Source organism: Podarcis cretensis (assembly GCF_951804945.1).
Source record: "Podarcis cretensis genome assembly, chromosome: Z".
NCBI lineage: Eukaryota > Metazoa > Chordata > Lepidosauria > Squamata > Lacertidae > Podarcis > Podarcis cretensis.
In genome coordinates this window covers 2,605,083-2,632,913 of record NC_137184.1, presented here as the reverse complement: position 1 = coordinate 2,632,913, position 27,831 = coordinate 2,605,083, and the positions used below count along the sequence as shown (strand labels likewise).

The window sequence follows — 27,831 nt, the reverse complement described above, 5'->3', positions numbered from 1 at the left end:
TAACCCAGCTATCCCAGCCTGGTTAACCCCCTAAAAATTCTGATACCCCATAATTAAATACAATATACAGTGGTACCGCGGGATGCGAATGGGATCAGCTCCAGAGCCCCGTTCGCATCCCGAATGGAATGTAAGATGCATCTGCGCGTGTGCGGGTCCCGTTTTGTCGTTTCAACGCATGCGTGTGACGTCATTTTGACCGTTTGTGCAAGTGGCGAAACTCGGAAGTAACGCGCTCCATTACTTCTGGGTTGCCGCGGAGCGCAACCCGAAAATACTTATCCTGAAACATATTTATCCCGAGGTATGACTGTACTCCCATAAAGACTACCTTACACTGCGTTTAAAACCAAAATTGCATTTGGATAGAAACTGTTTCTCAGGTGGCTAGTCCTAGTCTTTATAACCCTGGACCTTCTTCCAGAAGGCAGAAGCTGAAATAGATCATTTTCAGGGTGTGTACTATTATTCACTATCTCTGCAGCTTTCTAATGACACCTGGAAGCGTAGATTTGATCCAAGGTGGGAAGAGTGCACCCAATTATTCTCTCCGCAGTCTTTACAACCCTGGACAGCATTGTTTTTCCCCTGACCGTGCAGCTCCCAAACCACACACAGAGACCATAAGTTAATACACTCTCAACAGTACAATGGTAAAATGCCATCAACAGGTCCTCTGAGAGATTATTTTTCCAGAGGATTCTCAGAAAATATAACCTCTGCTGTGCTCTCTTCACCAGGTCTTTACTATTTTCTCCCCAGGTATTGTGGTCCTGAGCTCTTTAAGGCTTTACAGGTCAAAACCAGCACTTTGAGTCGGTCCTGGAAAGTAACTGGAAGCCAGTGCAATCGGACCAGGATTGGTGCAATTAGCTCAAAGCATCATGCCCCGGTGAGCAACCTGGGTGCCAAATTCTGCACTAGCGGAAGTTTCCGAAATCTAATAACATGTTACAGTAATCTAGGTTCAGTCATGTGCTTTGCCACTGAGCTACAGATATTCCCCCTGCAAGGTCCAGCCTCGGACCTCACCTGCCCGGTTGCTGAAATGAGTCTCCATGGTGTTGGGTTCACTGCTGCTGAGAGACTCCAGGTGGCGTCGTAAGGACTCCAGCTCCTCCTCCAGGCCAGCATGATCTGGATCAAACAGGTTACTCTTCTCCACCACTTCGTTGAGCCGCTCCAGCAACTGCGTTACTCTAAGAGAAAGGACCAACCAACCAAGAGTTATCACAGCTGCAGAAGGCACTGAGCAGGGAAGGAGGAAGTGTCAACACCACACCTCCAACAGGTGCACCTGGAGCAAATCAGCTGGGCTGCAACTCTTTGCAACACTGCAGCTTTCTCTAACAGAGGAATTCAGCTGGCTTGGAACTAAGAATGATAAAATTTTGTTCTGGGTGTTCAGGCCTGAACTGAGACAATGGGTTGTGTGTGACTAAATTTCATTCACAGTAGACTTGTTGTAAATAATGAGCCTGTTAGTGATGCCAATTAACTTCAGTGGGTCTACTCTGAGCAGGGCTACCACTGGATAAAAAACACCAGTGGCTTCCTGCTCCATTACAGGCAGAGGCAGAGGCGTAGAAAGGGGGGTGTGGTGGGTGTGGTGCGCCCCGGGTGCCATCGCTGAGGGGGGTGACAAAATCCCCCTTGGGCGCTGATCGCCCCCATGGGCGGCCCCTAGGTGCTCGGCATGTGTGCCGCTCCAGGTGCCCTAGCTGCTAGCTACGCCGCTGATTACAGGTGGTGATCAGCTTAGCAATAATAATGTTACTTCCAAGAACTGCTGTTACGAATCATCACTGTGTTTAATTTGCATGCATTTAACCTTTCATCAAATTAGCACAGACTGTGCTGTTTACATTTTATCACCATTGCCTTTTATCATCATTTAATCCGGCCTTTTATGATTTTTCCACCTTCTGCACCCATATGTGTCAACTTAGGAAAACAGGCCATGCATCTGGTAGCACAAAGTCCATGCCCATGAAACCTTCTGCTGCTACCTACCAGACACCTGGCTGCTTATGTCAATACTCCTCTAAAAGGCGCGTGTGTGTATGCACACAGACTTTGCATTATGCACATGGAATTTTAAATGCCCCGCCTAAAAGACCATCATTGCAGGATAACTTTATTGGCTATGTGCCCACTCAAATGTATAAATCAGTGGAACGGACACTCTTACAGGTGACACACAATACTGTCCTGCAGTTGTAAGAAATCGAATATTTTAATGCGGCAGCACCCAAACTTTGGAACTCCCTGCCTATTGGCATCAGAGAAGGTGCATCTGCTATATATATGTAGCCTTTCTCTCTTATTTGAGCAAGCCACTGTATAATGCAGTCTTTGCCAACATGGTGCCCCCTTCAGATGGAAGACGACTCCCGCGTAGGTTAGGAAACAAAGAGGTGGACTCACGTGGAGTTGGAATATTGCAAGAAGCCAAATTCATCTCGCTGTCCATCGGGACACAGGGATTGCATCACTGGCAAGATCCCAGCAGAGGTGAGAGGGGCTGCTGTGTAGTATGCTAGAGAAGGGGAGAAGAAAGAGGAGGGGAGGCGGGAATTTATAGGGCAGGGAGACCCACAAGTAGTTCACAGAGAAGCGCACGTGCTGGATCAGTACCAGCTAGTTAAGTTTCTTCAGTTAAGTTAAACAGTATTCAGAGAGTGCAGCTCAGAGGGTTGAAGGGTCAGAAGTCATCCTCTCCACTTTGCTCATGATATAAAGTCAACAGATAGAAGCCGATACTGAATGGCTATTTGCACCCACACCCACATACAAAACCCATGTGGCGTGACGGTGCAAACTCATTACAAAGTGGGGCATAGAATCAAGACAAAATTCTCCCTTGCGTTTCAGAATTCAGTGCTTATTCAGATGCTAAGCCCATTGCTCTCCAAATTTCAAAGGTTAACATTTCTCCAAAACCTCTTTATTTCTGAGTCATAATGGAAGAGTATTTGCAGCCCCCAAATGTTTGAAATTGATGTCAAAACTGATTATTTTAAAAACTTGCTGGATTATAGGCATCCACAGGGCAATTCAACTAATAGCACACAATCCTCAAACTGCCAAATGATGCCAGCAAGCATGACGCAAAGGAAGAAAAGGAGGATTAAGGGATGCCATTGTGCCAATGTGCACAGATCCACTCACCAGACAGCACTGACGGCATCAAGTTTGGTAGCTCCAGTCTGCAACTACTTCTGACTGAGCGTGTTTAGGAGCTCAACACTAAGTTTACTTGCTACTCTCTAGGTTTAAAGTCAAAGAAGATCCCTGAAGCCTAATGAATTTAAATCCTGTTTGCTTTTGTGGAGAGTGAGGCAACCAATGACCTTCCATCCCTTTCAAAGGAGAATTACTCTCTGGCTGGCCAGTTAAAAACATCCTAGGGTGAAGGTATGTTAGAAGGAAAGAGAAAGAAGGTTGGTGAGTAGCAAGAGACGAATAAGCACACCACAAACCACCCTATGCCTTCCGTATAGCCTTTGGCCCATCACTTGTAGATCTGTATATGTATTTAGTTCCCCAAACAGCAGCTAGTCAGGAGAGAAAACAGGAGGGATGGGGAATGCAAAGCAAGGAAGGAAAGCTGTCACAAATGGAACTAAAAGGCTGGTGGATCTAGAGTATGGTGAGCAAACCGCATTGTGAACAATGGGATACCATTGTTGATGGTATCCCATCAACTCAGACTTTTAAGGCTCTTTGGTATCAAACTGTTGCAAACCGATGACTGAATCTGGCTTTGCTGCAGATTAAAATCTGCAGAGACCTTTGGAGCACAATTTACAGCACTATGATTTCAATAGCATCCCAACAAGTTAAGAAGGAAGTGGAAGGGTGAGAAAAATGAGGGTTAAATTGAGTTATATATTAGTTGCAGAAGTCCAAAGGGTTAGATGAGCTCATGCCAATCTGGTGCCATCCAGATGTTTTGAAGCACAACTTCCATCAGCCTCAGGCAGCACAGCTAGATGATGCTGGAAGCATGGGTGTGCTTGGAGAGGCTGATAGGAGTTCTAGTCCAAAACATCTGGAGAACACCAGGTTGGTGAAAGCTGGGTTGAGTAAATATGTCCACATTTCCCCAGAACAATTTGGGCAAAGCAAAAGGAGGGGCAGGAGAGAAAAAGAAAAGGGAAACTCAACTTACAGACTAGAGGAGACACAAAGCATATTTCAAAGATGGGGAGAAAGAAAAAATGAGGGTGGGGAGGAGAGAAAAAAATGTATGAGATAAAGTAAAACATCCTAAAACATAAACATCACAATAATGGCTTTATGGAGATACAACTGAAAGGTGACAATGGCTGCTTAGAAACATAGATTGCAGAGCTGGAAGGTACCCCACGGTCATCTATTCCAACCCCCTGCAGTGCAAGCAATAGCTAAATAATCCCTGATAGACAGCCTCCAACCTCTGCTTACAAACCTCCAAAGAAGAAGGGTCCATCACCTTCCGAGAGAGTCCATCCCACTCTCTAACAAACTTTCTTAACTCTAAGAAAGTTATTCTTAAAGTTTAGTCGGAATCTCCTTTCTTGTAACTTGAATCGATTTGTTCAGGTCCTACTCTCTGGGGCAGCAGAAAACAAAGTTGCTCCATCTTCCATGTGATGTGACAGCCTTTCAGATATCTGAAGATGGCTATCGTATCTCTTCTCAGTCTCCTCTTTTCCAGGCTAAACGTACCCACCTCACTCAACTGTTCCTCCTAAGGCTTGGTTTCCAAACCCTTGGTCATCTTGGTCGCCCTCCTCTGCACACATTCCAGCTTGTTAATATCCTTCTTAAACTGTGGTGCCCACAATGAGACACAGTACCAGGGATAGTTTTCAGCCGGAACTCAGTTCCAGTACCTCTCAGGTGGGCGGCATTGCCATTATAAGAGAACAAGAGAGGTGTTCACTGTGAGTTCCAGCTCCTCTTTTTCTAGAAAAGTAGAATGGCACAGTACTACAAGTGTCGTCTGACCAAGGCAGAAGAGAGTGATACTATTACTACACAAGATTTCTGTTGATGCAGCTTAGAATAGTATTCCTTTTTTTTGCTGTTGCATGACAATGTTGACTCATGTTAAGCTCATGGTCTACTAAGACCCCTGGATCCTTTTCACATGTCCTGCTGTCAAGTCAGGAATTCCCCATCCTAATGTGCAATTGTACATTTGTCCCTATTTAAATTCATTTTGTCCAATCTGTTATGGTCATACTGAACCCTGGTTCCACCTTATGAGATATTAGCTAGCCCTCCTGCTTGACCTCAGAGTATCTGCATGTGTAGCTTTCTGGCAAAGCAGCTCTCCAAGCAACTGAAGCATGGAAGGTAGTGCCAAAAAGATTTGTTGCAAAGCCGTTACTTAAACTCAAAGGGGCTCCTTACTCCATGTAAGGACAACCGTTACAGCTGTGGTTGCCACCATGCTGATCTTGAGACATGAAGAGATTTCTACTGATGCGCGACTCTTTCTGGGAAGTCAGACCTCTGAGCTCTTCTGGTCCAGCATCTGATCAGTTTCAGCTGGCAAAAGCTCCGAGCTCCTCCTGGTCACCTGCTATACGATATTCTTTTTAAGTGGAGGGCCTGCACAGCTGGGCCTCTACTGCCAAGTTATGACCTTCCACGATTTGGTTTGGCTTCTTGGCATGTTATGGTCTCTGAAAGCAACAGACATCCTGAGGGTCTGGCAACTGCTCTAGTGGTCTGCAAACATACCAGGCGGCAAGAACCAAACATTCCTATGGATTTGTTCAATCCTCATTTAAAGTCATCCAAGCTGGTGGCCATCACAGCCTCCTGAGGGAGTGAGTTCCATAGTTTAACTATGCACTGTACCAACCAATAAGTCCTTAAAAAAAAAAAAAAGTGTTCTGAATCTTCCAACATTCAGCGTCACTGGATGTTAACAATGAAGTTGTGAGAGAGGGAGAAAAACTTTTATCCATCCACTCTCTCCTTGCCTTGCGTAGTTTTATAATTTCCTGCACCACACTGTGACAGTAGGGGAAGCCTTGGGCCTGATCAAGCTGCAGGGCTCTTCTCATGCCTTCTCTGTGCTCTCAGTTTCCAGTCCACTTCAAGCAGAGTGGGTGTTTCTGTTCCCTCTGTGGAATGATGAGACGTTGAACCAGCTCGACAAGCCGCTCTTGGAGAAGGCTGATCATTATGCCTCTGTGTGAGTTGCTGCCCACTCTTCTCTATTCAGTATCTAGGCCCAGGGCCGTTAACTTGTGCAGATGAATCGAGAGAGGTGCCTCATCAGTTTTAGCATTCCAGAAGAGAGATTGAGAACGCCTCTCCAACCAAAATTCAGGAACCTGCAAGCTGCTCTGTCTTCAGGCTGCTACTGACACCTCCTCTCCCCTCCTTGGGCAAACTTGGGCTTTTGCAGGCAAACACTGAACAGGTGTGAAACCTTTCACAGAGGTAGCACTGTGAAAAAGTGTTTACCCCTGGAGTTTCTTTTTAAATACATTTATTGAGTTTTATGGTTGCAAGAAAACCCACGCCGCTTTGTGTTACATATTGAAAAAGAAAAATGACCAAACAGCCCACCCTTTTGTCCAATCTGAAGGCATATTTCAGATCTAAATAATAATAATAATAAACTTCACAGGGAGGGAACCTGAACACTGTTGATGTCAATATAAAGGAAGACATGACCACAACCATCTATTAGGCAATGCAGCAGGTGTAGTTTGTCCTGCAGAGTCTTTGTTTGCATGCTGGATAAGCGGCCACAAGTCAGCCGCAAAAGCTTTTCTGCCCTACAGCCACATGAAGTTTTTGAGTCAGTTTCACATAAAGTGCTCTCTCCCAAATTACATAGTAGCATTTTATTTGTACATTTAAAGCCTTTGGTGCCCCCCCACTAATTTCCAACCATCTGTATTCCTGCTGCCGTGAATATGTAACCCACTAAACATTTCCCATCATAAACCTTTGGCTGTTTCTACTGAATATACCTAAAGAAAGAATATATAACAAGAGCCCTTCTGGATCAAGTTTCTGTCCCATCTAGTCCAGCACTCTGTTCTCACAGTGGCCAGCCAGATTCCCATTATGGGAAACCCACAAGCAGGACCCGAGCACAAAGGTTTGGGCTTCCAGCAACTGCTAACAATGCTATTTCGTGTGGTGGTTGTTTTTACAGCCCAGCATTTTCTGTTACTTCCTACAAATATCTCGCTCTCATAACCAGGCAACTTTGGCACAGCTCCACTGCATATGCACAAAGGAGCCATGAAGTGCACATCTCCCTCCAGCAAGCAGGTGAGAAAGGTTTATCCTGCTGATTTATCCATTGCTACATTCAAGGCAAACTGCACCTGTGGATTAAGGGATTAGCTGGATCTGAGAAAATGGAAAGGCGTCAAATTTCACTCCAAATTCATTGAGGGTTATGGGCTCTACATGGGGGTGGTTAACCTTACAAGGCTGGCATGTGGGGGTCTCTTTCCAGGTCCACAGAGCATGGGTAGGCAAACTAAGGACCGGGGGCCAGATGCGGCCCAATCACCTTCTCAATCTGGCCCGTGGATGGTCCGGGAATCAGCATGTTTTTACATGAGTAGAATGTGTGCTTTTATTTAAAATGCATCTCTGGGTTATTTCTGGGGCCTGCCTGGTGTTTTTACATGAGTAGAATGTGTGCTTTTATTTAAAATGCACCTCTGGGTTATTTGTGGGCCTGCCTAGTGTTTTTACATGAGTAGAATGTGTGCTTTTATTTAAAATGCATCTCTGGGTTATTTGTGGGGCACAGGAATTCATTCATTTTTTCCCTTCAAAATATAGTCCGGCCCCCACAAGGTCTGAGGGACAGTGGACCGGACCCCTGCTGAAAAAGTCTGCTGACCCCAGCACCAGAGGGCTGCTTACCTTCTTTCACAGGGATGGTGGGTTTCTTCTGTCGTAGCCCCAGCAGAATGAAGAAGAGGACCAAAGGGATGAAGATCTCGAAAGCCAGCACCCACTGAGGAAAGGAGGAGGAGGAGAAATAAGTCAGAGACACCCAGAAGCAGGAGCAGCAGCACCCAAAACTTTGCCAGGGCCTTCCCCCCAACCACCACCAGCACAAGTCTGTACAAAAGAGATACACAGCCAGGTTTCTCTCCCCCCCCCCAGCTCATATACAGTATTATAACTTTCATTCAGTGAAACTGCCTGGAAGAAGACAAATGAAAGCATTATTCATTCATTATTTTTAATTACTATTAATAATTAATTTATTAATTGTAGAGGGGATTTACACATAAGATGCAGTAACCGAAAACAGTTAAAAACCCCCAGAAATAGCAGATACCTATATCTCAAGTCCCATGGACTGCAAGAAGATCAAAACTATCCATTCTGAATGAAATCAGCCCTGAGTGCTCACTGGAAGGACAGATCCTGAAGCTGAGGCTCCAATACTTTGGCCACCTCATGAGAAGAGAAGACTCCCTGGAAAAGACCCTGATGTTGGGAAAGATGGAGGGCACAAGGAGAAGGGGACGACAGAGGACAAGATGGTTGGACAGTGTTCTCGAAGCTACCAGCATGAGTTTGACCAAACTGCGGGAGGCAGTGGAAGACAGGAGTGCCTGGCGTGCTCTGGTCCAGGGGGCCACGAAGAGTCGGACATGACTAAACGACTAAACAACAACAATATCTCAAGTAAACAATTGCATTCTAGGATAAGCAACAAAACTCTCTATAGACAAAGCAAAAGGAGGGATGGGAATGCCTAACTTAATGTTATATTATGCTGCTTTTCAAATCAAATATACTTGATCCCATCCCTCAGGAGAAGAACAGAGGACTATTGGGCCCAACTCAAAATGGTCCCTTCCACACCTTCAATAAGAGGCCACCCACTCTCACATTTGTCCTTGAATGAGGTAAGGAAAGCAGACAATCTGTTTACAAGATCAATGGTGATGGCATGGGAAACATGGAGCAAAACACTGGTCCCTGACCCTTCACCACTGTTCTTGTTCCTGAATCATCCAGCTTTCAGACACACAGACAAATATCAACAGTTCTAGGATTGGTAAGACATAGGCATTCACACCATCTGTGACCTGCTTCCCAAAGGGAAAGCAATTTCAAAGAGGAACTACAAGGTAAATTAAAAGGCACTCATACTACCTGGGTTCAGGTAGCTCAGGCTCATTCTCTTGCACAGCGTTTGAAGAGCAGGGGACATGGTCTAGGGCACTTGCTTTCTTTGAATCCTTATGAAGCAGGTCACTTTCCTAATATAGAGCAATCTAATTGATCATGAAGCAGTGGGTGCTCATGGCCTTTGAATTGTATGGGAAACAGAATTAGGCCACCCAATTGAAGATCACAAATGGGAGGGGATCTGGACCACTACCCTCCTCCAGTGGAGTGGTTAAGTACCGGTAATATCTTTGAACACTGAATGTGTATGTCAAAGTCAAGGGATAGAACAAGCTTAGAATAGCTTTGGAAGTGGATATAGGCTGTAGGGTTAGAAGTAGAAGATAGGGTATTTTAAAATAGTATTATTTGTAAGTGATGTGATAAAAGTTATTTTAAGTGTGATAAAAAAAAGGTGGTTAGAAATTATGATATATGTAAACTGCTAAAGATGAAGTAAAATGAAAATCAGATAGGTGGGACTTGGGGAAGCCCACTTAACAATGTTTAGAAAAATAAGGCTATGACAAGAATTTGTTTGTATGGTTTGTCTTTTCTGTTTGTTTTTTTTATTTGTGTTATAAAATGTTATAAAATGAATAATTTTTTTTTGGGGGGGGGAATGGATAGAACAAGCATCATTAGATGTACTGATGGATAAGTGTTTAATACAACTAATTTGCATTTGTTTAAAAACCAATAAAAATGTTTTGTTTTTTTTAAGTAAATCACTGAATTGCTCCACACAATGCAAACTGTTAACTTGCAAAACTCAGTGACATAAGTCATGGTGAAGGCCTTTGGCTCACAGAAATTAAACAAATTCAAAGAGGGAGGAAGGAAGGATCTATCTATCTGTGAGTATTAGGCTTCACTGCTGTATGGAGCCTCCCTTTTCAGGAGCGGTCTATCGCCTAATAGCGGATGCTGGAGAAAAGGGCTGTTGCTTCCCCTGCCCAGTTTCTGTCTTCCCCAACTCAACTGGCTGACCACTACAGGAATTGGGACATCGGGCTAGACAGATCTTTGGTGAACTCATCTACTATCTTTACCCTTTTTCCTTAGCTTTATGGTGGCTGCTATAGCAAGCAAGCCCCTCCTATGGGGAAGAGCCATAGCTGAGTGGTAGAATGTCCACTTTGCATGAAGAAGGTCACCGATTCAATCCCTGGCATCTCCAAGTAGGACTGTAAGATCCTCCTCATCTGAAACCTAGGAGAGCCACGGCCGCTCAGTGTAGACAATACTGACCTTGGCTGACCAATGCTCTGATTCAGTGTGAGGCAGCCCCCCAGGTTCCCTTGCCCCCACAGATACAGCTAAGTCCACGCACAGTACAAGGACAATCAAACCCTGGTCTCTTCTTTTTCCAACTCGGTGGTTCTGATTTCACTTCTTTTGCCATCTACCGAAGCTTCGCCAGCTAGTCCTGAGCCGCTGGGACCATCAGAAGCTCCCGCTTAAGTGCTAATTTTAATTGTGCTGTAATTAACAGATCCCATCTCAATTCCCAGCCTGAAGCTTCTGACATATCGTTTATGCAGCCCCAAAGCAGGATCAACACATTCAAAGGTAACCAATAAGATAGAAAGCTTTTGTTTTGAGCTAAAATGAAAACTCTGTCAACTTTCTTTCTTTCCTTCCTTTCATTTACTTATTGAAATTAAAATGCTTGGCAAGTGCATCGCCACAACCACTCCTAAACTCCGCCAGCAATTAATCACCCCTATTTGCATCCCACCAAGAACATGCAATGGCCAGAGTGCACAGTATGTCACCACGCCATCTCCCACCTAGTCCAGGATCCTTTCTGTGGCCAACCAGATGCCCTTATAGGAAGCCTACAGGCTAGAATCGAGCTCAAGAGCCCTCCCCCCTCCTGTGGCTTCAAGCAACTAGTATTCAGAAGCATTGCTGCCTCCAGCCACTGTGGCAGAACAGAGCCATCATGGTTAGGAGCCACCAACAGCACAACCAACGGGTGCAGAATGCCACGGCAAGGCTCCTTACAGTGTCCTTGCCGCGGGATCACATTCATCCAGTGCTTTACCAGCTGCACTGGCTCCCAGAGGACTCCAGGGTCAGGTTTAAGGTGCTGGTTTTGACCTTTAAAGCCCTACACGGCCTAGGACCCACGTACCAACGGGACCGCCTCTCCTGGTATGCCCCACGGAGGACCTTAAGTCCATAAATGACAACACTTTGGAGGTCCCAAGTCGCAAGGTAGTTAAGATTGGTCTCAACTAGGGCCAGGGCTTTTTCAGTACTAGCCCTGACTTGGTGGAACGCTCTGTCCCAAGAGACTAGGGCCCTGCGGGACTTGACATCTTTCCGCAGGGCCTGCAATACAGAGCTCTTCCGCCTGTCCTTTGGTTTGGACTCAGTCTGACCCTTATGTTTCCCTCCCTTTATGGTTTTGATCTATAGGCTACTATTAAAATGAGGCTGCATTTTAAACTGTATTTTAACCCGTATTTGGTTCTCCCCCTTTCCCCCCTATTTTATTGTAATTTTACTGGTGTTAGCTGCCCTGAGCCTGGCTCTGGCTCTGGCCGGGGAGGGTGGGGTATAAATAAACTACTACTACTACTACTACTACTATTATTATTATTATTATTATTATTATTATTATTATTATCCTCATCCAAGAATCTGTTCAATCCTCTTTTAAAGCCATCCAAGTTGGTGGCCATCACTGCCTCCTGAAGAAGCCAGTTTGACAGTTCAACTCTGCACGGCTTTTATCTCTCCCGAATCTTCCAATATTCTGCTTCCTTGGATGCCCATGACTTCAGTGGTATCTCCAGATGTGTACAATACTGGACAAGAAGAAACACAGCAAAAAAGAAAAAAAGACCCACACTTTGACACTGGCTATGTGGCTTTTGTGTTTTCTTTTAATCTTGGGTGGTTTTTAAATGGATGATGACAGCTACTGGTTAAGTGGGTCAGTTTTGGGGCCCTGCCCAGCCACAACAGAGAAGCTAGTGTCGCAACAGAGGGGGAAAGAATACGTTTTTAAAATAAATAAGTAAACGAGGTGTTGTGTGTGGCACAGGCCAAATAATTCAGAGCATGTTTTGCAGAAGGCGGAGGAGGAGAATATCCTGACACATTAAAGAGCACTGCCGTGATGACTCAGCACATTTATCCAAATCACTTCGTGCTGCCAAGGCACAGCGTCAAAGAACCACCACCATATATCCAGATTGTGACAGTACTCACCAAGTAAGGAGTACCAGCACCTCTTTTTTTTTTCATTTAAAAAGCAACTATATATGCCCCGGGAGTGGGGGTTCACAACAATCAGCCACACCCTGGCATAAGACTGTCAACCTGATAAATTTGGGTGTCCTCCATCTCTGCACTGCAATCCAGAACACTTTCCTATCAAGGCCTACTGAGATTCAGAATTCCGATTTCTAAATGCAAGGGGTGCTGCTTTGGACAAAATGATTCCCTGCAGAGGACCCGTTTCCACTTACGGAAAGAATGTCCTCTGGCATGCAAATTTGGGGCTGCTGTTTCTGAAGAGGTATCATGGGACGCAGGTGGCGCTGTGGGTTAAAGCCTCAGCGCCTAGGGCTTGCCGATCGAAAGGTCGGCGGTTCGAATCCCTGCGGCGGGGTGCGCTCCCGCTGCTCGGTCCCAGCGCCTGCCAACCTAGCAGTTCGAAAGCACCTCCGGGTGCAAGTAGATAAATAGGGACCGCTTACCAGCGGGAAGGTAAACGGCGTTTCCGTGTGCGGCTCTGGCTCTGGCTCTGGCCAGAGCAGCGATGTCATGCTGGCCACGTGACCCGGAAGTGTCTCCGGACAGCGCTGGCCCCTGGCCTCTTAAGTGAGATGGGTGCACAACCCCAGAGTCTGTCAAGACTGGCCCTTACGGGCAGGGGTACCTTTACCTTTACTTTATCATGAACTTTTATATGCCCCGTTCAAGCCTCCCACAACTTGCCCTTCTCAACTTGTGGGATGATCAAACAGCAATGTTCCTAAGGAACTTCTTACGTGGGTGTTGGCTATAATGAGAGAACCTCTTCACTCCGTAATTGGAAAGCACTGCAGGACTTTAAAAGGTCTCGGTGCAGTGAAAGAATATGTGGACTCTGATTTACCGCAATGAAAACAACTCACAAATCACACATTTCTAAGGGTAAGGAAGACTCGGAACGTTTCTAAGCCATTTGGAGGGGTTTCTTTTCTTACACATCAAATTCAGATATACTGTACAAAACTCTCTTCCCACACTGAACGACAAAAATTTGTTTTCATTGTGTGTTTTCTACATCTACTGCTCTCTATTCATTTGAAAAATGGAGCCTCTAAATTGCACCCTCCCAAACCCAATTTCCTGCACACACACACACAAAAGAAAAGAAGATTGAGACTAGGAAGAGCTTTCTAACGTAAGAGCTGTTCAGCAGTGGAACAGACCACATTGGAAGGTCATGCACTCTCCTATTTAGAACTTTCTAAACAGAAATTGGACCACCATTTATCAGGGATTATTTAGCTGCAATTCCTACATTGCATTGCATTGGGCTAGACAATCTTTTTGAGTACCTTCCAACTCAAAAGTTCTATTGCTCTCACGTAACTGATGGAACATTTTCTGGTTAACGTCAGCTGGTAATGGCTTTTTGTCAATCATTATTTTTATCACAATTATTATATCAGGGGTTTTTCTGTTACAAGTGCAAATTTAAAAATAATGGATTTAGTTTAAAGAGTGCTTGATGCACTTCAGCTGGGCACTCTGATTTTGCCGGTGTGAGTTTGAATCCAACCTGCAAAGCAGCTGCAGCAGCTGGGAAGCAGTCTTTAGAGATTTCATGATAGCATAAACTTTTGTCTCTAAGAGTGCCACAGAATTATTTGCTGTAATTAATACAGAAAGTTCTCTCCCAACCCTCCCAGTGCTGCTCCACTTCCCAGCAGGTGGTGATTTTAATATGCCTTCTGGAAATATGTATGTGTGTGGGGTGAAGAGACATTGGGGGATCCGCCAGGGTTGGTTGTTGGATTAACTTTGAAAGATAGCTTTCTTTTCAAGACATTGCATCCCCTCCCATACACCTACAGGTACTCTCAGGAGAGACACTGAGTCAGCCAACACGCCTCCCCCCCCCCTCAGTCAAAAAGGCTTTCAGAGTGGCTTAAAGTGTAGTCAAGTTAAAACAAGGCATTCCCTGCCTGCAGGTTTATAATCTAAAGCAGCACAACACACAAGGAAAAGGGAGCAGAGAAGGAAGAGGAAAAAAGCAAGCTCAGGCTCCAGTTCTTAAACAGTAGTACTTATAATGAACAGGTGGTATAAAAACATTTAGGGGGAAAGGAGGTGTCTGATGGAGCTGGTCTTTCAGCAGAGCTGAAGGAATGACTGCTGGCAGGTGACAGCTATTATTATTATTATTATTATTATTATTATTATTATTAATAATAATAAAAAATTATACCACCTTTCACCAGAGGTTCACAGGGTGGTTTACAATATAAAAGCAGAAAAATATGTAACCTAGTAACAAATAAAAACAATAACACCCCGCCCCTAGTCCACAGACTGTTTAATCAGTCAAAGGCCTGGTTAAAGAGGAACGTTTTCGCTTGGTGCCTAAAGGTGTACAATGGAGGCGCCAGCCGAACCTCCCTAGGGAAAGCATTCCACAAATGGGGAGCCAGTGCTGAAAAGATCCCTTCTCATGTTGCCACCCTCTGGACCTCTTAGGGAGGGGGCACACAAAGAAGGGCCTCAGAGGATGATTGCAGGATCTGGGTAGATTCACATGCAGAGAGGCAGTCCTTGCGGTACTGTGGTCCTGAGCCATTGAAGGCTTCATTGGTCAAAACCTTCGAATTGGGCCTGGAAACTCACTGCCAGCCAGTGCAGTCAGGCCAGGATCTGTGTCATATGTTCAACCCGTCTTGCCCTGGTGAGCAACCTGGCTGCCAAATCCTGCACTAGCTGAACTTTCTGAACCATCTTCAAAGGAAGCCCTATGTATAAGGTGCTGCAATAATTTGCCATCTAAACTCCAGGAATATGTAAACCAATAGCACAGAGGGCGAATTCGCTTCCTATTTTCTTATCTGGCCAAGTTTCATGAGGCAGTTGAAGGGGCACTTGTTAAGATGGATAGTAAAGAAAGGCAGATGTCCAACAATATGGCAAATCTGGGAGCCTCCCACTGATGACACAGCTGGCACAGGAAACCACATTGCCCATCCTCTGAGTCAGTACTTGTGAGGGAGTAAAGGAATTATCCATCCTGGAAGACAACTGAAGTGCTGTGATCTCTTATCTGAGAGGACTTTGCCAGAGACAGGAAGATAAATTACCAGAAACCCTTGCATGCTTGTTCTGAAACATCTGCCAGATTAGCAGCTAGTGGAATCTTTGCGTGTGACTTTGTTCCTTGCCCTGACCTCGTACTCCCATGTGCAGATGCAACGCACAGGTGGAGATTTCCCCCTCCTGCCTGGAAGGGATGCATTATCTTATATGCTGCCCTCCACGCCAATGCAATCATTGTGAGGTTCAGCCAGAGGGCAAGGGCAGGGGCACAGGCAAGGGCAGAATGCCGCAAGAAAGCCATCTCTTCCTGATTCATCTCTGAGGAAATGTTTTGTGCATCTAGGAGATTACAAAGTAGATGTGTGCATGGAGAATATATTTATAGAATAATTATAGAATATGATTATAGAATTGTAAAGCTGGAAGGGATACCAAAAGTATTCTAGTCCAACCCCCTGTAATGCAGGAATTGCATCTAAAGAATCCACGAGAGCTGCCCATCCAACATCTACTTAAAAACCTCCAATTAAGGAAAGTCTTCCAAGATAGTCTGTTCCACTGCTGAGTAGCTCTTACCATCAGAGAGTTCTTCCTAATGTTTAGCTGAAATCTCCTTTCTTTTCATTTGAATCCATTGGTTTGGGTCCTACCCCACAGAGCAGCAGAAAACAAACTTGTTCCATCTTTCATGGGATTGCCTTTCAGTTTTGAAGATGGCTATCATATCCCCACTCAGTCCTCTCTTCTCCAGGCTAAACATCCTCAACTCCCTCAACCATTCCTCATAAGGCTTGGTTTCCAGACCCTTGATTATCCTGGCCTCCCTCCTCTGCACACCTTCCAGCTTGTCGGTATCCTTTTAAACTGTGGTGCCCAGAACTGGACACATGACTCCAGGTGTGGTCTGACCAGAATAGAGGGGTAGTATTACTTTCTTTGATATGGACACTATACTTTTGTTGATGCAGACTAGAACAGCATGGGGTTTTTTTGCTACAGCATCACACTGTTGATTCATGTTAAGCTTGTGGTCCATCAAGACCCCTAGATCCTTCTCTCATGTACAACTGACAAGCCAGGTGTTCCCCCATCTTGTATACCTCTTAAGACTTTGTCTCCAGACCTTTGATCATCTTGGTCGCCCTCCTCTGCACACCTTCCAGCTTGTCAACATCCTTCTTAAATTACAGTACCCAGAACTGGACACAGGACTCCAGGTGTGGTCTGAACAAGGGAGAAGAGAGTGATAGTATTCCTTCCCTTGATTTGGACACTAGACTTCTGTTGATGCAGCTAGAATAGCATCAGCTTTTTCTACTGCTGCATCACACTGTTGACTCAGGTCAAGACTGTGACCTGTGAAGACCCCTAGATCCTTTTCACACACACTGGTGTCAAGCCAGGTGTCCCTCATCTTATATTTGTGCAGCCGGTTATTCCTGCCTAAACATAGAACCTTACATTTGTACCTATTGGTGTTCATTACGCTAGTTTTGGAGCAAACTGTACTCAGAAGTCATGCAGATTGGTTGGCATAATTAAACTGGCCTTCATCCTAAGAGGCAAACTCCTTCTGGGTGAGATCCCATGGACAGTAATACTAAAAGGAAAGGGAGTTCATGATGGCTGGGAGTTTGTTAAGAGGGAGATAGTAAAAGCACAACTTCAGGCAATACCAATGAGACGGAAACATGGAAGGTGCCTAAAGAAGCCAGGGTGGCTATCTAAAGAACTTTTAACTGAGTTAAGATTAAAAAAGGATGTGTACAAAAAATGGAAAAGGGGGGAAATCACCAAAGAGGAGTTCAAACAAATAGCCAGCACGTGTAGACACAAAGTCAGAAAAGCTAAAGCACAGAATGAACTCAGGCTTGCTAGAGAGGTTAAGAGCAACAAAAAAGGCTTTTATGGGTATGTTTGTAGCAAAAGGAAGAACAAAGAAACAGTGGGGTCACTCAGAGGAGAAGATGGTGAAATGCAAACAGGGGACACAGAAAGGGCTGAACTCCTCAATGCCTTCTTTGCCTCAGTCTTCTCTGATAAAGAAAACAATGCCCGACCTGAAGAATTTGGAGCAAATGATTCAGCAAAGGAAACACAGCCCAGAATAACTAAGGAGATAGTACAAGAATACTTGGCTAGTTTAGATGTATTCAAGTCTCCAGGGCCAGATGAACTGCATCCAAGAGTATTAAAAGAACTGGCAGATGTGATCTCAGAACCACTGGCAGTCATCTTTGAGAATTCCTGGAGAACAGGCGAAGTCCCGGCAGACTGGAGGAGGGCAAATGTTGTCCCTATTTTCAAAAAGGGGAAAAGAGAGGACCCAAATAATTACCGCCCAGTCAGTCTGACATCAATACCAGGGAAGATTCTGGAGCAGATCATTAAGCAAACAGTTGTTAGCACCTAGAAAGGAATACTGTGATCACCAATAGTCAGCATGGATTTCTGAAAAATAAGTCGTGTCAGATTAACCTGATCTCGTTTTTTGACAGAATTACAAGCCTGGTAGATGAAGGGAACACAGTGGATGTAGCCTACCTTGATTTCAGCAAGGCATTTGACAAGGTGCCCCATGATATTCTTGTAAAGAAGCTGGTAAAATGTGGTCTTGACTATGCTACCACTCAGTGGATTTGTAACTGGCTGACTGACCGAACCCAAAGGGTGCTCATCAATGGTTCCTCTTCAGCCTGGAGAAGAGTGACTAGTGGGGTGCCACAGGGTTCTGTCTTGGGCCCGGTCTTATTCAACATCTTTATCAACGACTTGGATGATGGACTCAAGGGCATCCTGATCAAATTTGCAGATGACACCAAACTGGGAGGGGTGGCTAACACCCCAGAGGACAGGATCACACTTCAAAACGACCTTGACAGATTAGAGAACTGGGCCAAAACAAACAAGATGAATTTTAATAGGGAGAAATGTAAAGTATTGCACTTGGGCAAAAAAAATGAGAGGCACAAATACAAGATGGGTGACACCTGGCTTGAGAGCAGTACATGTGAAAAGGATCTAGGAGTCTTGGTTGACCACAAACTTGACATGAGCCAACAGTGTGACGCGGCAGCTAAAAAAGCCAATGCAATTCTGGGCTGCATCAATAGGAGTATTGCATCTAGATCAAGGGAAGTAATAGTGCCACTGTATTCTGCTCTGGTCAGACCTCACCTGGAGTACTGTGTCCAGTTCTGGACACCACAGTTCAAGAAGGACACTGACAAACTGGAAAGTGTCCAGAGGAGGGCAACCAAAATGGTCAAAGGCCTGGAAACGATGCCTTATGAAGAACGGCTAAGGGAGCTGGGCATGTTTAGCCTGGAGAAGAGGAGGTTAAGGGGTGATATGATAGCCATGTTCAAATATATAAAAGGATGTCACATAGAGGAGGGAGAAAGGTTGTTTTCTGCTGCTCCAGAGAAGCGGACACGGAGCAATGGTTCCAAACTACAAGAAAAAAGATTCCACCTAAACATTAGGAAGAACTTCCTGACAGTAAGAACTGTTCGACAGTGGAATTTGCTGCCAAAGAGTGTGGTGGAGTCTCCTTCTTTGGAGGTCTTTAAGCAGAGGCTTGACAACCATATGTCAGGAGTGCTCTGATGGTGTTTCCTGCTTGGCAGGGGCTTGGACTCGATGGCCCTTGTGGTCTCTTCCAACTCTATGATTCTATGATTCTATGATTCTATTCTATGATTCTATGATTCCAAAGTCTCCTCCAGGGAAGCAGAATCTGCTCCTCTCTGCAACCAGCCCAGCTTGGGTGTTAACCATTGTTCTTGGAGATTGCCCCTCCCCTTGTTTACTTGTTGTTGGAGGGGAGAGTTCTCTGACAATTGCCACTCTGTGCCATGAAACATTAACACCCATTTTCTTTGCCAGCTTCTGCCAGGCGGTGTCAAGTTCAGGGTGGGGTAAACTTGTTTTGCTTTGAGATTTCAGAGATTTCATGTCACTAGCATTTCTGCTCTAGCTTTGGAAAAAGCAAGAAAGAAGGTTTCACCAAGACTAATAATGATAACAACTTATCCACAAGCCTGTGAGGCAGACCAATATTTTACAGACAAAGAGCACAGAATAACTGGGAAAAGGTTACCCCTAGTCACCAGAACTGCAAACACCATCCTTTATAATACAGTGGCTGCATCTGTGATTAGTCATGTAAGGACAGCCTCATTCACTGACCGAAGAGGTTTTTCTTCCTACCCACTGTTATTCATTACTCATTAACAAAAGGTTCCCTGTGAAATCTTAAAACAGAAAACAAGAACAGTGCAAATAATTTTTAAAAACCCTCAGTAAAATGTGTGGTGGGATACAAAGATCTTCACCAGGCACCCAAAAGACAACAATGTGAACACCAAGCAAGTTTCTCTGGGGAGGCCACCCTGTAATCATGGGCCACTACTGAAAAGGCCCTCCCTCACCTCCTACCTTCTTTGGCTTTAAGGGTCCAGGCAGGTGTATAAGGAAGAAGAACCAATTCACTACACAGTCACAAGATGCAGGGAGACAGGGCCAATGCAGGGGGTGCCCCATTCTTTTGTGTGGAGCTCTGGATATCCTGTCCCTTCGCCCCTCAACTTTTAAAGCAACAACAGCATGGCTTACAAGGTGGCTGGACTGCACACCACCTAAATTTGCTTTCTGGCCATGTTGGTTTGTGGTTGCTGTACACAGGAGCCTTGTAAATACTGAGTGTGCAATAGCTGGGTGCAGGGGGTAGGCAGAGCTTGAGTGAGAAAGGAATCATGCTAAGATGCCAGGCAAGACTTCCAGCTTTAACTTGTGCACAAGGAACAGGTTATTGTCAACAAATTGTGGGTGGGGGAGAGGGCCCAATCCACTACAGTGTACCTAGAAAATCCTGAAAGCACCTCTCACTGAATGGTATGTGTTGGTAGCAACAAGCCAGGGTTTCTCATTTTCTTTCTCACGAAAATTCTTTCCATAAACCACTCTGCGTTTTTCTTTGGCAGCGGTCGGTGTTTGCGTGTGTTATAATCAATTCGTATATAAATTTTATGGAATAAAAATAAATAGAAGCTTCAGCCAAAACTTGCACCTTCTCATATAAACTAGAATACGCCACAGGCATGTTGCTCCCATGTCTTGAAAGCACCCAGCAACACGCCCACAAGGAACCATAATCTGGACACGGAAATGATATTGGAAGGACAGAGAAAGTTTCAGTGGTCTACAACTCCCCCCCCCCCAACCATTGATCATAATGGCTGGGGTTAATGGGAGTTGTAGCCCAGTGTGGTGTAGTTGTTAAGAGTGTTGGAATAGGGCCTGGGAGAGGCCAGGGTTCAAATCCCCACTCAGCCATGAAGCTGACTGGGTAGCCTTGGGCTGGCCACCACCTCTCAGTCTAACTCACCTCACAGGGTTGTTGGGGGATTAAACAAGGAGGGGAAGGACCATGTACGCCAACTTGAGCTCCTTGGAGAAAGAGGGGGGTTATAAATGCAATGAATAAATAATAAATAAACATTCATCTGGAGGGGATTATGTTGGTTGTTGCAGATGGTCAGTAAAGCAATGTCCACCACTTGTTTTTATTATCTGTATTTTAATATATTTGTGGGAGAAGGCTTTACATTATATGTTAATTCCACTGTAGCTTAATTACTTTTAAACAACCATATTTTATATGTTTCTGCGTTTTAGCCATGCTCGTTTTAATTCTTTGTAAGCCTCCTTGAGACCTGGTTCTTGGAAAAAGGTGGGGTATAAACAAAATCAACAAACCAACTGCACACTTCCCAGAGTGTACGTAGTTACAGTCCCCATGGGGTCATCTGCCATATACTGCAACGTGGCAAGCAAGGTTTGATCTGCTTCCCCAGAGCTGGAGTTGCAAAGCAGTATGACCTGCAAAGGCCTTGAATCTGTGTGTTTGCTGGCACAAACCCCTCTTGGGTCAGCTTCAGCTGTGATATGGGGATAATCATGGCCTCATATCACATATCTCTATTCCTTGCAACATCCTAGCAAGGAACAGAGATAACCAAGCTGAGCATTTAATAATATCAACTCAGTACTTGAAAAATTCCTGTTACATGGAAGTGAAAAGAGAAATGAAGTGATTAGGAGTGACATAATTTATCTGAGATTCAGAGAAGGAAAATTTTAACACATCTAGACAATTAAAACAATTTAAGCTTTTATCTCTTATCCCCACCCCCCAAATACAGGAAGAAAAGAAAAATATAGATTTAAGTTTAACAATTTGCTGGATCTAACGACTACGGGGAGATTTGTTAAGCACAGATGCATGAGCAATTTAAACAATGTTTATATGAAGTAACAGTTTATACAGAAAGCTATTTATGGTTCACATTGTCCAATATCATTTTTGTCTTCTTCACAACTTTATTATCTGACCCCGTCCATATATAACTAAATATATTGATACAGCATTTCCCGCTTTTACTATGTCAACCCTTTAACGAGCACATGATAAAATTCTGCTGGCAAAGCACTAGGCACAAACAAATCTATTAAAATACAAGTAGTGGTTATGAGTAAAGAGTTATGTGCAGCTGGTACTTTTTATACTAGGCTCCCTATGCTTTTTTGGGGGGTGGGGGTTTGAGATGCCAGTACTCATGTATTGATAAAAGTGGTGTGGGTGCCAGCACGAAATGGCTGCCATGGGCAGTGAAAAACAAGTTGCCAAAATGTTCACAAAAGATGCCTTGCCAGCTCCAATGGCACTTTTCATATTTATGGGACCCCTCATAAAGCAATGTCTCTATGTGTCAAACAAATAAAAAGAGGGAGGAAAACATGGCTTCCACCCCAAAGGATTCTGGGAATGTAAAAGGCAACCCTCGTGATGAGGCTGATGAGACTCTTCTGGCAGAAATCTCTCCCCCCCCCCAAAGATACAGTTCTCAAAGAAGAAGAAATGACTATTAAATCAGTTTTAAATCTGTGGCATTCTTAATGCGGAGGATTCAGGTACAATTTTTGAAATGGCAACTAAAACATTGAAGAAACCACAAGGCAATATTTCCACAGGATGTGGAAACCGTGTCGCAGCTCATGAATGTGTTTAATTTCACATGATTTTTACACCTTAAAATGGATGCCTGAGGACTGGCTTATCACAACCATTGATGGGGAGAAGAAAAAAAACTGTGAAGAGGAGCAATCGTTCCCAACCACATTCCCAACCTTGAGGCAAATCCAGCCTTCAAAAGCCATGTGGTAAAACTGGACTTGTGGATACACGCATATGTACAAATACCCACCCACTCCATAAATCTACATGGAAAGATCGCCAATTTAGGACCCATGTTTGAAAACATGTCAGTTCTCCACAAAGGCCATTTCACTGCACCAAAAGAGAGAACAAGTAGGCCAACCTCAAAATGTGTGTCAAGTTTTCATAAAGGCTGCTTTAACAAAAGAAAAACACCACATTGTGCAGTTCTTTCCATAAATATTTTACTTCTAAAAACAAACACATAAGGTGTGTTTTTGGAATTTAGATGTGTTTGGGATCTTTGTCTGGTTGGGGGTTTGTTTGTTTGTTTGGAATTGGGCTTCTTTGACCCCCTCCCCCAAAATAAACTGCACTACAAGGACCAAACCAGGGGGGAGGGAGAATGGAAACTTTTTCATATTTTTTTTTTTTAAATGTGAAAAAGTAGAGCTTTGCATAAACCCAAAGCTAAGAATTTTCCATCATCTTATTGATTAACTTTGATAATTGCTGTCTATGTTCAAGTGAAACTGTTTTGGCAGGGAATGGACACAAATACACCTTCCAGACAAAAAAAGTGTCTGTTTCAGGTCACAGCAACTCTTGACCCTGTTTTCTTCCCCATCCCACCAGTCTCTCCCCACCCCCCCCAGCCCTTTTTCTTGCTGGCTCCCACTGCAAAACAAGCCCCAGCCTTATAAAGAAGATATTCTTTGCTGCGTTTCCATAGCAACAGAATCCGGTTTAGAATTGCAAGCAGCACACAAGCACACAACACTCATCACCAACAACACAACCACACACACGCACAAAGTCACATGGTGTGTCAAGTTGGTATTACGACTAAGAAAAAAATCTGTAAGGCAAAAAAGGAGGGCAGAGAAGAGAGGTGGGCACGGTTGTCAACCAGCCAAAAGATTTACTGACCAGGCTTGTTCTTGTGCCTGCAACAGCTGCTTGAATTGTGCAAATTCAGGTGAAGCTGTTCTTGGCACATAGAGAGATGCCACCATGCCTGGATAATGGCTGTAGATGGTGGTGCTGTTTAACTACACAGGAGCAGTGGCCAGTAAAAAGTTGTCAACCCTATAGGTGGGTGCAGGATGAAACCCTTCTAGACAGGATTCTATTTCTGAAGACAAAACAAAAAATGAAAGGTGGGGAGGAAAATAGCAGGATTTGCGGTATTTCCTCTGCCTCCCCCTCCCCTTCTGAGGCTACAGGAGGTAGGGTGGCTCTGTGGTTAAATAATAATAGTAGTACTGTAATTCACTGGAATTAAAGCAAAAGCTCATCTAGCTCTGCATTCGTCCCCCATCAAGGGCCAGACAGATCCACCTGGGGAAACTTGCAATACTGTAACTAGTGGCTCAGCACCAGCAAGATTTACCTGCAGTAGATTTAGGGCAAACCAAGAGAGAGGCCTTTCCAGTTCTTACGGAACACACTGCTTTGGCAAAGGAGCAGGACACATTCAAACCGAGGAGGAAGTCTTTATCTGTAGCGATACCTAAAAGAGCACTTTTCTCAATACCAACCGCCTTGGACCCTTCAATCAGCAGATGAGGCTTTTTGGTGGAGGTACCACTGGAGGCTGCCAGGTTGTCACTGACCCATGGCAGGGCCTGTTCAGTGGTGGCTCCCTAGTTGTGGAATGCCCTCCCCTAGTGAGGTCTGCGTGTCTGTCCCCATCATTATTAACTTCCAGGAGTAGAGTGTTAAAAAGACTCCCAGGCATTTGGTAGCTGAAAAAGCGTGTTCCAGCCAACCCTGATATCTGTAACTGTTTTTAGAACCTCTTGATCTGTTTTAGAATGATTTTGCTTTGTCTTTGCTTTGTAATAGTTGTGTGCCTTCAAGAGGAGCAAAGGTGAGATATAAATTCAATAAAGAATGATACAGACAAGAAAATAGCTGTTATGAGAAAATGAGACTTCCAGGTTCAGAGGTGGTCTACTTCAGAATGCCAGGTGCAGAAGGGGTAACAGCAAGAAAAGAGACCATGCCTTTTTGCTCTGCTTCTGGGCTCCCCAGAGGTTCAAAGTTCATAGCAGTGAGAAACAAGATATGCTGGTCTCATCCAGCTGAGTGGTTTTTGTTTCCGTTTAAGTATTTTCTAGTGGATGTTACATGCATGGCAAAGGCAAAGGCCTGATTTTCAATATGTCACCTCTACTCGGAGAAAGGTCGCCCTTTTGCAATATGAGCATGCCTTTTCACCCCGTTTTGCTTGCAGACAGGGCTGTGATAAACATTCCCTTCCTTGTTCCTAAGCCAGTTCACGCCCAGGGAAAACCCCCTCCTATCAAAACAACATCACCTTTGCTCCCTCAACCAACGCCCAGAGTCGGCACCTGTTCCACTTTTGTTGTGAGGTGCGGAAATGGTTTCAAAGCTCCCACACAGATGGGAGGAGGAGAAGAGATGGACGTCTACTAAGTGACAGTTTTTTTCAAAACTCCCTCTCACATCTCCATGGGAACAGCATGGGGAGAGTGGTGCCCACCCTAGGCCACCTGTTCCTCTGAACAAGTCAGGTGTTCAATGCCTTTTAGCTGGAACCCCGACCTAGAAACAGTTCGGGTTTTTAAAGTACTGTATTGGCCTGGCTTATAGCCTCACTTTCCCCCCAGATTCCGACCATGGAAAGTTAAAATGCAGCTTATATTCGCAACCTTACAGTATGCAGCTAGGAGTATGGGGCAAACAGCACCAGGAGTTTGGGTATTTTTTTCTCCCCCCCGCCCCCACAATTTTAAAGGTGCAACTTATATTCGGGCCAATACGGTAATAAAAGTTAATGGCTCTTTTGTGCGAAAGCAGAAAGCGGTTGGCTCAAACAGTGCGAGTCCTACTCAAGAGCAAACCTCTTGCGTAATGGGCATGGCCAACTTAGATCCATTAAATTTCAATGAGCAGCACTCAGTCGACTATACTCCCCCTCTGGGACCACATTCACAAAGCATTATGATACCACTTTAAACAGCCATGGTTTCTCCCAAAGAATTATGGGAACTGCAGTTTGTTAAGGGTGCTGAGAGTTGTTTGGTGACTCCAGTTTGGAAGAATAGTGTAACAATCAATCTCTCTTCATGGGTAACTTTGAAAGTGTAGTTCTGGGAACAGAACAGGTGTCGCCCCAGAACTCTCAGCACTCTCAACAAACTACAGCTCCCAGAATTCTTTGGGAGAAGCCATGGCTGTTTAAAGGGGCAACATAGTGAATTATGTACATGGTGTGAATGTGGCCTGAGTCGCGCAATTTCAGGCTGCAGACGGGGAATGGACATCAGTGGGAAGTGCACTGTTGTCCCACTCAGGTCCTGCTTGTGGGCTTGCCATTGGGACAGCTGGTTAGCCACTGAGGGAACAAGATACTCATCTAGATAGACCCCTTTTGGCTTGATTCAGCCAGGCTGTGTTCTTAGGTGGGGGTTCACACAACTAAATAATTCTTCATATACATAAAAAATAACAAAAACATTCCGTTGTCTCCAACTAAGTTCTCGACTCAGAGTAGAACCACTGAAATTAATGAACCTCGGTTAGTCACATCCATAAACTCCAATGGGTCTACTCGGAGGACTAACACTGGACGCAATCCATTTCCTCTTAAAGGCTAATTTTCTACATGCAAGGATTCTTGTGTATGTGGTGGTGCTGCTGCTGCATGTCTCAAGAATAATTCAGCCTAAACAAAAGTTTTGTGAGGAGTAGACCCCGGTGGGGAAATGCAGCTTAAGGATTTTCTCTTCCAAAACAGCGCCTCCAGCTGCCTGCCCAGTAACCCAAAACCTGAGCTGCAGCTCGGTGGTACAGTGGTAGAACATTTGCTTTCCATGCAGGAGGTTACAGCTTCAACCCCAGTCATTTCCAGGCTGGGAGAGAACCCTGCCTGAAACCTTTTAAGAATCACTGGCAGTCGGTGCACACTGTAAACTATTGGTCAGACTTGGTATAAGGCAGCTTCCCCTGCTCCAGAGCCCACAAGTCAGCCCTGTGCACTGCTTTCCAGTCTTCAAAACCATTAAGGAAATGTTCTCTAACCCATCTGACTACCAACTTCAGCTGAACTCAAGAAGGGTGTCACTAGCAATTTAATAAAGCAAGTTCAGTTGGAGCCCTAAGGACATTTCACAGCATACAGGACAACTCTATGGGGCTGAGGACAGCTCAGTCCATCTGTCCCCCCAGTATGTGGGGACAGGGCTGAGACCACCCCAAATTTTGAGGTGCCGGGTCCTGTCGGGCCTTCCCACTGCAGCAGAGGGACTTGTTGGGCCTCACAACCTCCTTCTGATGTGTGAGACATCACACATGTTGCATGTGTGACACCGCACACGTATGCCACACAGAAATCAGTGCCTCTATTTCACAGGGACCAAGTATCGTCACAATCAACTCTCCAAGAGTTATGAATAAATTCCTTTGTTTGTTTTTAAAACTGCCTTCAACCTTCTGGTTCATTACCAGCAAGGGAAGTCAAACCATTCAGATGGCAATAGGGCCCAGCGCTGGTGTGACTTGCTCCTGCAATTGGGGAAGCGGGTTGCAGGGGGAAAGAGAGAGAGAATGAACCAGCGATCTGCCCCAGTTGTGCACTGACCAGAAATGGTTTGCCACTGTTTCTCCTGCTTCAGAACCCCCCACCTTTTAAATGTGGTCGTAAGGAAGTTGGCTTGTAGCTCAGAGGCAAAGCACCTGTTGTGCAAGCAGACGGTCCCTGTTTCAATTCCTGGCAACTCCAGGTAAAAAGATTGTGGGGGAGGAATAGACCCTTCTCTGCCTGTCGTCCTGGAATGTCACAGCCAGTCAGGGTACAAAATACCAGGCTAAAGAAGTGAATTGGCTTGATCTGGTTAAAGACAGTTACTGTACATATGTTAATCCAGTGCTTTCCAAAGTGGGCAGGGGAATAATTGCGGGTGGGGGGGGGGGCTAAGAGGCAAGGTTGTACCTCGGAAGTCGAACGGAATCTGTTCCGGAAGTCCGTTCAAGTTCCAAAACGTTTGGAAACCAACGTGTCAGACGTTCGGGTTCCAAAGAAAGTTCGCAAACTGGAACATTCATTTCTGGGTTTGCGGCGTTCAGGAGGCAAAACGTTTGAGTCACTAGGTGTTCGTCAACCAATGTACGACTGTATTCTG

General features: G+C 44.9%; 1 protein-coding gene across 3 annotated transcripts in view; it reads right to left on the bottom strand.

Moving 5' to 3' along the window:
* ABCA2 (ATP binding cassette subfamily A member 2) overlaps nucleotides 1-27,831 on the bottom strand; it is a 108,914-nt gene that overhangs the window by 69,863 nt on the left and 11,220 nt on the right. For 2 of the 3 annotated variants that reach the window (XM_079961864.1, XM_079961866.1), the window contains 3 exons: nucleotides 7,903-7,996; nucleotides 2,428-2,539; nucleotides 1,033-1,199 (listed from right to left, as the gene is read on the bottom strand). In XM_079961864.1, the coding sequence (XP_079817990.1) occupies nucleotides 1,033-1,199; nucleotides 2,428-2,539; nucleotides 7,903-7,996 (373 nt within the window). Of the gene's footprint in view, nucleotides 1-1,032; nucleotides 1,200-2,427; nucleotides 2,540-7,902; nucleotides 7,997-22,730; nucleotides 22,842-27,831 lie in introns of those variants that run through there. The other variant, XM_079961865.1, reaches the window with a different exon arrangement.